The following is a 12,332-nucleotide window of genomic DNA, read 5'->3' as shown; positions in this document are numbered from 1 at the left end:
AAATAGAAATAAGTTACTAAATGGCAGTCATACCGCTTCAGATAGGATATTCATAGATAACATTCTATTGCCAAACTGACAGAAAATGCTCATGATAAATAGTTAAGTTTCCAATACAATCATGATAACATAGGAATCATGAACAGGAGTAGGCCATTGGCTTAACAGCATTCCAACACTTACCCACCCCCCCCCCCCCCCCCCCCGCCAACTACTTGTATATATACTGCCCCCTTCACACTCAGCTCTAATGAAGAGTTATGTTGACTCGAAACGGTAGCTTGCTCCCTTTCTATGAATGCTACCTGACCCGCTGTGATCTCCAGCATGTTTTATTTTCAGGACAGATTCAAGCATCTGCAGCACTTTTCTCCTACACTGGCTTAACAGATCTATTTTGGAAATAGATATATCTCTTGCCACACACTGGGACAGGAGCTCTGAACTGTTTATGCCATTGATGTGGGCCTGGAACTGAAGGTGCCCATGCTGTCCAGGAATTGGAAATTATCACTCACTTTGCCCAAAGATACTCTACCTCCCCTTCCAGATAGGCATACCAGTCATGGCAATGCAACATGGAGTGGGGACCAGGCACATGCATTTTTTAAAAATCACTAGATGCAAATTTTCTTGCTAATATCACTCTATGAGAAGTACTCATTCACTGAACAATCAGGGAAACTGAATCAGTGTAGTAGTTTGGGCCATCCCTAGTTACTGAAACAAACAGTAAACTGTGGCATCACAAACAATGATTTCATAGGCAATGCGTCTCTGAATGCACTCCCTGTGGTTGTGTGTGGAAAATGCAATTAGTTGTTTTAGAAGCTGCATTATTGGGAAATATAGTATCCCAATTTCTACTTGTATTTCTCAACTTCAGAATCTTTTCTGATAGTCCTTTTACTTCAGGTTACACTGGATGCTGTTTATTTAAAAGGAGCTGCCAACAGCAACCCTTTCAACATTATTCATTGCCTGGACAAATGAACACTTGGGAAAATTATGTTCTGGGATATGCATACAAATCATCATATAGATGTACTGTGTTGGAATAACAGTTTGAAGAATAGAAGCTGAAGATTACCGAGTTTGCCAGTGGGCTTTAAATACTTCATACTGAGGCTCTGGAATAATTTTGAAAACATTACTTTTTCAAAGCTGACAGACATTTCTTCACTATATATACAAAATGCTATTTTTATACCATAATTAAGTTATAAGTAAAAGACACATAAGAGAGATAAGTTAATGAAGAAATTTAGCATTGGGTAGAGCCTCATAACTTTGATTTGATGAAAACTGAATAACCTACATGTGACTTTGACCACAATATGAAGATGTCTCCCACCATTCTGAAGAGCTCTTCAGCATCAGGGTTTGGTTCCGTTAACCACTGTGCCCTGTAAATATAAAAAAAACCAAAAGTCACAATATAAAGAAGGTCAGTATTTTTCTGAAAAGGAAAGATGTGCTTTGCTATAACTACCAAAAAATGAAATAAACAAGGTGTGATGAAAATCCTCAGCAAAATGCATATTAATTAACGTTAATACACTGTTTAAAAATCAACACAAATGCTACCTTTGCTGTAAAATGAACTAAATCTAAGTAATAAAGTGCAAGTTATTACTTGATAAATATTAATTACTTTTAATCTGATGATCAATGAAAATCAAACAATTTCCTTGCAGCAAATTTCATTACAAAAATAATTTTCTGCTTTATCTTTGATTCTCAATGCTCTGACATTCAGTGATTTAAATACCCTCAATAAAATTTGGTTTTTGTTTTGTACAATAATATTGTAGCTCTAGATCTAGTCAAAACATTAAGCAAAATTCAATGTCCTCTTTATAATGCTTGGTAGGGCTACAAACAGATGCACACCACAGTGATTTGCCATAGGATGAGTCATTGTGGTCATGTGTTATAAAGTTGTGGGCGTACTATACCTTTAAGAGAGTTAAAAGCTAGCAGAACTACCTGATACATCACCAAGTGTTCTGAACAAGATATAATGTAACCTTTTGGTCAAGCAGCTAGTGTAACTGGTTGCTGCAGATGACAACACAAATTCAAATTCGGCCAATCAGTTTAAATTATACCCCAAAATACTAACCTCCAATCAAGTTTGAATTTAGTATATTAACAATATTTTTAAAAACAATGAGACAATCCAATGCTTTGGGGTATAAGATTGGGAAAAATTGAACAGTGGGAGGAGAACTGTCAAGCTGCCAGCATGTACAGACTGCCTGACAAATAGCTCCTTTAAAGGTACCTTTATCCATCATTGACCTGTGAAACAGAAATCCCCAAGAAGAAGGCGACAGAGGAAGATAGAAAAAGACTCGACAGCTGGCTGGTTTTGAAATTTGAATTTTTGGTAAATCATAATCGGGGGTTTTTATCGGACTAGTACTGTAGAAGGGGAAGGTAAAAGAGAGGTTAGAGAAAGGAGTTGTAAATAGTTGTTAGTTAATTATTCTGTTATACTTTAAGAAATAAAGTTGTTAATTTTTACTTTAAATAGTGGCCTTTGGGATAGTTCTCGGCCTCTCGAATTTTCACAGATTATTATAAGGGATAAATCTTTTCTGTGTTGTTGGCTTAAATTAAGTAGGGGAGTTTACCCATATCATAACATGTTCTTCAAACATTTTGAAAAAAGTGATAGTGGAGCTGTAGTCTTTATAAGTCTATTATTTTTGAATGCTGTGTGAAGTACAGATTTCCCAGAGAGCTTGTCAAATACAAAGGTAGGACCTCTGTTCAGTGTTTTGACGATATTTTCCAACTGTCAGTTAGCCAGCCAACCTGATTGGAGGCCAGCTGGCTGTCATGTGTGAAGGATTTCTGCAAGAGTTAAAGATCACATAATACCAGGTTATAGTCCAACAGGTTTATTTGGAAGTACTAGCTTTCGGAACGCTGCGCATTCATCAGGTAGCTACCTGACGAAGGAACAGTGCTCCAAATAGTACTTCTATATAAACATGTTGGACTATAACCTGGCATTGTGAGGTTTTTAATTTTATCCACACCAGTCAAACATCTGGACCTCCTCATCATTTCTGCAACAGACCATAACTGGAAACATCAAAAGGTAGATTGTGGGTGAATTCATTGACAGGGGAAACGGGACAGTAGCAAAGATATAAATGGATGAATGGAGAAGGGGTGCTTTAAAAAATGTGAGGCAGTGAAAAACTTTAGATAGCTATGATTACATACTGGTGATGGGGTGGGGGAGCTGGTACAACTGGAAAAAGATGTTAGGCAGTAAATGGAAGAGAAAGGATAGGATAAGACATAGTTGGGGAAAGATAATGGATAATTGAGAGTGTCTGATTGTTGAAAAAGATGCAGTTAAGGGTACTGGGCTGGAGAGGTGCACTAGTGCTACTGCTAGCTTATAAATGATACTGTCAAGAAAATTCCCTGATGGATCAGACTTGTCTTCCTTCAGTTCCTGGGTTTCATGAAGTCTAGGAAACCCAGTGAACAGATATGAACATCCAAAGTAAAATTTAAGGTAAATGGATACATTAAAATTGGATTGTTTCAGACAAGCAAGTTAGTTGCATGAGCAAGTTGGTGAATGGTAAACAACAAACTCACCTATTATTGTCCACATAGCGAATCAGCAGAGGGTACAATGCATATAAGTCCCGACAGAGGACAGAAAATTCATCTCGAATTAGTAATTCGCTCTCCACAATGTCACCCTTGCCCTCCATGCGTAGTTGATCCTCTTCAGCTACCACCTTCGCTGATCTCTTCTTTAACTTTTCCATGGTTGGGATAAAATGGGATTTCAGCAATTCTGGTTTGGCCTTGCTGATAATTGGTTGAGCAAAAACTGGATGGAGTGAAACAAAATATGCAGAAAGAGATGGATTGTATTGTACGTAAAAATGGTGTAAACTTTAACATTCTTTCTTTTGGCTTTTATCCCCATACCATTTAATATATAGATACATACATATTATAGTCAAATAAAGATACAACAAAAATCTACATTAATACAATTTCAGGCTTCCTTGACATATTGACCTTGTGGATTTTGAAAACATTAAGTTTGGTGCAAAACAGGGGAAATTATTTATAAAGAAAAGTACATATAGAACATAGAACATTACAGCGCAGAACAGGCTCTTCGGCCCTCGATGTTGTGCCGACCTGTGAACTAATCTAATCCCATCTCCTTACACTATCCCACCATTATCCATATGCTTATCCAAGGACTGTTTAAGTGCCTCTAATGTGGCTCAGTTAACTACATTGGCAGACAGGACATTCCACGCCCTTACCACTCTCTGTATAAAGATCCTGCCTCTGACAGCTGTCTTAAATCTATCACCCCTCAATTTGTAATTATGCACCCTCGTATAAGCTGATGTCATCATCCTAGGAAAAACACTCTCGCTGTCTATTCTATCTAACCCGCTGATCATCTTATATGTCTCTATTAAATCCCTTCCTATCCTTCTTCTCTCCAAAGAGAACAGACCCAAGTCCCTCGGCCTTTCCTCAAAAGAACTTCACTCCAGACCAGTCTATATCCCGGTAAATCTCCTCTGCACCTTTTCCAATGCTTCCACATCCTTCCTGTAATGGGGTGACCAGAACTGGACACAATATTCCAAGAGCGGCTGCACCACTGTTTTGTACAGTTGCAGCATGACATCACAGCTCCGGAACTCAATCCCTCTACCAATAAAACCTAACACTGTATGCCTTTTTAACAGCACTATCAACCTGGGTGGCAACTTTCAGGGATCTATGTACATGGACTCCAAGATATCTCTGCACATCCATATTACCAAGAATCTTTCCATTGACCAGTATTCTGCCTTCCTGTTATTCTTCCCAAAGTGAATCACCTCACATTTATCTGAACTGAACTCCATTTGCCACCTCTCAGCCTAATTCTGCAGTTTATCCAAGACCCCCTGTAACCTGCAACATTCTTCCACACTGTTCACCACTCCATCGACTTTAGTGACATCTGCAAACTTACTGACCCATCCACCTATGCCTGAGTCCAAGTCATTTATAAAAATGACAAACAGCAGTAGTCCCAAAAAAGATCCATTGGCACACCACTAGTAACTGGACTCCAGGCTGAATATTTTCCATCAACCACCACTTGCTGCCTTTTCTCAGAAAGCCAGTTTCTAATTCAAACTGCTAAATCACCCTCAATCCCATGCCTACACATTTTCTCCAAAAGCCTACCATGTGGAACATTATCAAAGGCTTTACTGAAGTTTATGTACACCACATCAACTGCCCACCCTCATCCACATACTTGGTCACCTTCTCAAAAAACTCAATCAGGTTTGTGAGACACGACCTGCGCTTGATGAAACCATGTTGACCATCTCCAAGCAAATTGTTGCTTGCTAGATGATTATAATTCCTATATTATAAGACCCTTTCCAAAACATTTCCTACAACAGGCGTAAGGCTCACTGGTCTATAGTTACCTAGGTCATCTCTGCTGCCCTTCTTGAACAAGGGCACAATATTTGCCATCCTCCCAGTCCTCTGGCACTAAACCTGTAGACAATGACGACTCAAAGATCAAGGCCAAAGGCTCTGCCATCTCCTCCCTTGCTTCCCAGACAATTCTCGGATAAATCCCATCCAGCCCAGGGGACTCATCTACTTTCACAACTTCTAAAATTGTTAACACCTCCACCTGACTAACCTCAAATCTTTCTAGTCTAATAGCACCTATTGCAGTCTTCTCCTCTACAATATTCTCCTTTTCCTGAGTGAAAACAGATGAGAAATATTCATTTAGCACTTCTCCGATCTCCACAGCGTCCACACACAACTTCGCACTTCTGTCTTTGACTGGCCCTATTCCTAACCTCTTCATCCTTTTATTCCTCACATATCTATACATATATACAAAGTAACCTACTTATTTCATGGAATGAACAATCCTTTCTTTTTAAATGGCTGCAGGCATCATTAGCTAAGCCTGCATTTATTGCCCATCCTTAATTTCCTTTGAGGTGGTGGTAGTGAATTGCTGCAGTCCATGTGGCTTATGTACACCCACAATGTTGTCAGGAAATGAATCCAAAGATTTTGACCCAGGGACAGTGAAGGAACAATGAAATTAGTTCCAAGGCAGGATGGTGCCTGCCTTGGAACTGCAGGTGATGATGTTCTCCTACCTCTGCTGCCCCTTGACCTTCCAGCTGGTAGAGGCTGCAATTTTAAAATGAAGGAGATTTGGCAAGGTGCAGCGATACATCTTGTAGATGATTACACACTGATACCACTGCACATTAGTGGTGGAGGGAGTGAATGTTTTAAATGTTGCCTGAGTGCATTGCCCAGATTAGTGTCAAGCTTTGAATGATCTTAGGTTGCAGTCATCCAGGTAGATGGAACGTTTCTCATCATATTCCTGACTTGTATATGGTCGATAGGTTTTGGAAGCCTGGAAGTGTTCATGCAATATTCTCAGTTTCTGACCTGCTCTTGCAGCCACAGAATTGATATAGTTCCTATTATGTTTCGAGATAATTGTATCTGTCATGGTGTTGATGGATGATTCAGAGATAGCATTGCTATTGAATGGGCAGTGGTTAGATTCTCACTTACTAGAGATGGCCATTGCCTGGCACTTGTGTACTTGGCACTGGGTAGTCCCATCTGAATCTTGCTCCAGAGGGACATAGATTGCTTTAGCATCTGAAAATTTGTAAACAGTACTGACAACTATACAATTAGAGAACTTCCTGACTTCAGACCTTATGATGGAGCAAAGCTATGAAAAAGTACTGAAGATCAATGGGAAAATACCCAGAGGAATTCCTACAGTGATATCCTGGAGATGAGATGATTGGCCTCCAGCCACTCTATAGCTTTCTTCCTTTGTGCTAGACATGGGTGCAGCCATGAAGGTTTTTCTGATTTCCAGTGACTTCAATTTCGTAAAGGCTCTTTGCTGCCACACCTGGTCAAATGCTGCCTTGACAATAAGGTCACCTCACCTCGAGTCTAGATTTTTGTTCAACTTGTATCAATTCCTTAATGAGGTCTGGAGCTGAGTGGCCCTGGAGAAACTGAAACTGAGCGTCACTGAACAAGTTAATGCGGTATATGTTATGCTTGAAAATACCTTTGATGACACTTTTCATCACTTTGTTGATCAAGATTAAATGGAGTAGTAATTGACCAGGTTGAATCTTCCTGAGTAGGACAAGCCCGGTCAGTTTTGACTTCAATTTATGGAAAATCATTAGAAATTAGTGGTATTCGAACTGGACTGTTAATTCAAAGACCCAAGTAATGTTCTGGGAATCCAAGTTCAAATCCCATCACAGCAAATGGTTGAATTTGAATTGAGTTTATAAAAAATGTGGAATCAAGAGTCTAATGATGACCATGAATCCATTGTTGATTGTCAGGAAAACCCCACTTGATTCACTAATGTCCTTTAGGGAAGGAAATAGCTATCCTTACCTGGTCTGGCCTTAATGACTCCAGACCCACAGTGATGTGGTGGACTCTTAACAGCCCTCTGGTCAATTAAGGATGAGTTAAAAAGTGTTGGCCTAGCCAGTGATGCCCAATTCCCATGAATGAATTAAAAAAAAATACGCACATTCCTGCAAACTGCAGCAAGTTGAATATATAATCCTTTTAAATATATAGCATGCTTTCCCAGTTATTGGGTTAACATGTACCTGCAAGTCTTTTCATCCACGATGCTTCATCAATGCCCAAGTTGTTAACTATGATTTTCAGAATATTTCCCAGAAGGGCATTAAGGTTCTCAGAGGTCACACTAGTGCAGCATGTTGTGTTTTCATCAGTAATATTATCAAATCCACGTTCCCACCATCGTGGCAGGTAGTTACACAGCATAGGAAGTGTAATTTCAATAACATGTGGCATCTCAGTGTAACGAGCACCAGACTCTGCGAGATCATTAATTTCTTTCATGAGGTAGTCCAAGTCAGGAATATCCGAACACATTTCATGAACACTACTTGGCAAACCCAAAACTGTTGTAAGAAAAGAAAACCAAATTAAATTATTTCCATCCATAACAGTACACATGCTCTTTCATAGTGTTTAAATGCAACAACCATACAGTAACAAGAGACAAATTATCCTTCTTCTAAATGACTGAGTATTTCGAGAATAGCTAGCCATATAGCAGGGTACAAGTTCATCTGGGCTGGGTTAACTGATTTCAACAGATGATGATCAGGATGCTAGAATGAACACACCTGAGTTAAAGGAAGGAATAAATCCATTAAAGTTTATACTACAGGTGTTATCCAATGATGCTGGTCAAAGCTGTAATGTGTAAACGTAGATTAGATTAGATTAGATTAGACTTACAGTGTGGAAACAGGCCCTTCGGCCCAACAAGTCCACACCGACCCACCGAAGCGCAACCCACCCATACCCCTTACCTAACACTACGGGCAATTTAGCATGGCCAATTCACCTGACCCGCACATCTTTGTACTGTGGGAGGAAACCGGAGCACCCGGAGGAAACCCACGCAGACACGGGGAGAACGTGCAAACTCCACACAGTCAGTCGCCTGAGTCGGGAATTGAACCCGGGTCTACAGGCGCTGTGAGGCAGCAGTGCTAACCACTGTGCCACCGTGCCGTAGAACTGAGCTTGGTTGCAATACCCTGTGAAGTCAATTATTTGCTGACATTTCCTATCCGATTTCAGTAACAATCGTTTGGGTGAGACATCAATGACTACCAACATGCCACAGCAATGGCAGAAACTAGTGAAGGGGAAAAGAAAAGGTATATCACAGCAAAGATCAGAAAGGGAAAATGATGCGTTAGTTCATGGATTCATTAAAATAAGATTTTTTTTAGGAGAATTCAGGAAAATGTAAAGGTTTCATTCTACATTCAGAGTTACCTTACATATTCAGTGAAGTTATGTTTTGTATACTCTGTTGGCTCTGAACATTTGAAGTTAGATCAAATTTTTATCGTGGATTACAAAAGGTGGGTAGCTTGTGATGACAGGACATTGCAGGAAAGACCATGCACTAGGAAGTGGGTAGAAGCTATTGTTATCGTCCATTCTGAAGTATTAACATGGGCGATAAGAAGTCAAGCTCCCTGATTCTGAGATCTCTTTGAATCTTACCAACTTCACAGAATGACATAATACCAGAAGCAGAGAAGTAGTCCGTTGAGTTCAAATGATCTGTCACTTTGCTTCATTAAAGTATTATCACATCTTTCTATTCTACTCCCTTTGATGCACTATCTAGCTTCCCATTAAATACGCCAATGCCTTTTCTCTCAAATATTCCCATGCATAAGCAAGTTCTACGTTCTAACCACTTTTTGCGCCAAAACATTTCTTGTGAATTCTTTACTGGGTTTATTGACTACTGGATGTTAACGACATTTAGATTTAGACTTCCTGGTAAGTAGAAACACTTTCTAAATATCAACCTTATCAATCCCCTTACTAATTTTATAGATCTCTACTAGGTCAGCTCTCAGTCTTCTCCGCTTAGGGAGAAATGCAGGTAAACTCAGTTAATTGCTATTTCTGATAAGTTATATTCTTGTATTTAATTCTTGCAAATCTATTTTGCAACTTTTCTGCTCACTGTTCTTGCAATATGGAAATCGAACTGAGAAAAGCATTCTAAATGCAATCTAAAGGTCTTCAACAAATTTAACATTACCTGTCTCCAATTTTCTTCTTCTACAAATAAACCTGTGCTTTACTTGCGATTTTATGGCAATGTTATCCTGTGTTGCTCCTTCTAAAAATGTGCAAAACCAGAATCTCTGGATCACTAGCCCAGTTAGACTCCTGGTTTTCAAGGAGCATGTTGCCTCTTCATTTCATCTTTAAAAATGTACCATTCACGCCTATGCTTAATGGAATTCATTTGCCACTGACTCGCCCATTCTATTAGTTTATTTATCTCGTTTACTATGTTGTTTTCTTCTCCAAGACTAATAACCAGCCCGAAATTGTAATTCCTCAATCAGAATTGCTTATTTCTCAACAGAAGATGATTTATGCTATAGGTGCTGGCAGCTACTGCAATCATACTTCTTAGAGACAAGATTCTAAAATTTAGGGCAATTTAAACAGTTCAGAAGGAGACATAGTTGATACAAAATAACTTTGCTTTATTGTAAAATGTAATGAATTTCTGTTTCAGCTATGTAGCTAATGTAATAAAATACAACTAATAGTTATAATAATACTTTGGACTATAATAGTCCCTGAAAATTCACAACAAAGTTATAATTATGATGAAAAACAGTATTTTAGTTACCCTATTTGATCTTTTGGTTCTGTTTGAACACACCAATACAAATGTATTAAATTTCCAGGAAATTTTATAAGGCAGGACAATAATTAATGAAACACAATCTATATTATTCCTTATTTTGAGAGGTATCTGCACAAAGTCTCAATTAAAGACAATGTGCAATGCTGAAAATGATCATTTTTCTTTTGTATTTGATACTTCTGCACGAATCAGTTTTTAGGAACCTCAAATGAATGTTTTGGATATACAAAATTCAGGTGGATTTTAGTGTATGTTCCAGTGTGAAATTTAATATGGTTGGAATTCAGTTAACCAGTTACAGCAACAAGCACCACAACATCAGCAGTAGCACTGGTAAATGCAAAGTATAACTTCCACCACTCTAGGACAAAGATATTTTCCCGCCTTAATGTCAGGTGGGCATCCAATACCACATCATCATCATACCTGTCTTCCAATGACATCTCTGATTGAAACTGCTAAACTGTGCAGAAATTGCAACAGCTTTATGCTGTGAATCCTTGTCCATTGCAAACATTTCTGAGACTGCCAAAGTTAAAAATCACACAATGCCAGGTTGTAGTCCACAGATTTATTTGGAAGCACTAGCTTTCAGAGCGCTGCTCCTTCATCATGTAGCTGAAGGACCAACGCTCCAAAAGCTAGTACTTCCAAATAAACCTGTTGGATTATAACCTGGTATTGCGTGATTTTTAACTTTGTCCAGCCCAGTCCAACACTGGCACCTCCACATTGACATTGATTAAGTTCTTTGCATGTGGAATACTTTAAGGCAAATACATAGGGACGTCGATCCATCAGTTTGAAACAAGATCACAGACACATTTTATTTGTTCACATTTAATCCTCCACTAACAGCTTTCATCAACCAAATTCACAAATATAACTAGCTGTAAGATTTGGTAAATCCAACTGTCTTTTGTTCATCTTGTACTTACTGGCTCTCTCCCGTGCTGTTTTAGTGTTGTAAACTGAGTATACATTATGATCATTTAGATGGTGCTCAAGGAAAGCCACTGGCATAGCAGCTGCAAGTCGGGCAAGGCATTCACCCAGAGAGGGACGCTGTCTGTGAAAAAAATACACAACTTTTTAAACTAAAAGGTCAAACAAAAACATTCTGAAAATATTTGCTGAATGAAATCTGCAGTTTTAAAGGATGTCTTTACATTACATCCACAAAATTGTGACAAAAATAATGGGAGTGGACATTAGGCTGCTAAGTAATGGTTTGATGGTTGTGTCCAGATATGCTGGATATGTGACTGTAACATCTCTCATACGTCATACACGTCAATAATTGCAAACCACCACAATTCAGACTGGTCAATGGGAAAACCTACTTGTTTGGTGGCAGTGCATAAGAGGTAATGGACCTATAATTTTCTGCAATGCGTAGCTAAGAGAGATGGCTCCCCACAAGAAGCCTGAATTGTAAAGCTGACCTACATGTCTCTCGGATCCAAATTAGAAACATAAAACCATGAAGCAAGAGTACACCATTTGTACCTTTGAGTGTGGTCTGCCATTCAGTACAGCTGGCATACAGAATACTCAATAGCTGATCCTCTATCTCAATGTCATATTCCTGTTTTCTCTATTTATCTCTTGATGACATCTGAAAATGTATTTACCTCTTCCTTAAATATATTCAGTGGCTTGGCCTCTAAAGCCTTCCATGGTAGAGAATTACACAGGTTCACCAAAGAATTCTTTGGTGATTTCAGTCCTAAATGGTCCACCCTGTACCCTAATACTGTGATCTCTGATTCTCGACTCCCCAGCCAGGAAAACATCCTCCCAGCATCTGGTATGTCCAGCCCTTGAAGAATTTTACATGTTTCAATCAGAACCCTTCAAATCCTTCTTAACTGATGAATACAGGTCAAGTCAAACCAATCGCTTCTTAAGGACAGTCCTGCCATCCCCGATATTAGCTGAGTAAACCTTGGTTATACTCCCTCTATGCCAAGTAAGTTTTTTTTAG

At 39.0% G+C, this 12,332-nt stretch overlaps 1 protein-coding gene across 9 annotated transcripts in view; it reads right to left on the bottom strand.

Annotated features, from left to right (window-relative positions):
- Window positions 1-12,332, bottom strand: part of LOC132836584 (ryanodine receptor 1-like) — a 402,705-nt gene that overhangs the window by 121,290 nt on the left and 269,083 nt on the right. For all 9 annotated transcript variants that reach the window (XM_060855950.1, XM_060855954.1, XM_060855953.1 and 6 more), the window contains exons 65-68: window positions 11,284-11,414; window positions 7,722-8,042; window positions 3,628-3,868; window positions 1,319-1,406 (exon numbers count right to left, since the gene is read on the bottom strand). In XM_060855950.1, the coding sequence (XP_060711933.1) occupies window positions 1,319-1,406; window positions 3,628-3,868; window positions 7,722-8,042; window positions 11,284-11,414 (781 nt within the window). The remainder of the gene's footprint in view (window positions 1-1,318; window positions 1,407-3,627; window positions 3,869-7,721; window positions 8,043-11,283; window positions 11,415-12,332) is intronic.

This window comes from Hemiscyllium ocellatum, chromosome 47 (assembly GCF_020745735.1).
Source record: "Hemiscyllium ocellatum isolate sHemOce1 chromosome 47, sHemOce1.pat.X.cur, whole genome shotgun sequence".
NCBI lineage: Eukaryota > Metazoa > Chordata > Chondrichthyes > Orectolobiformes > Hemiscylliidae > Hemiscyllium > Hemiscyllium ocellatum.
Note: the sequence above shows the minus strand (reverse complement) of the source record. Positions and strands in the feature narration are given on the sequence as shown.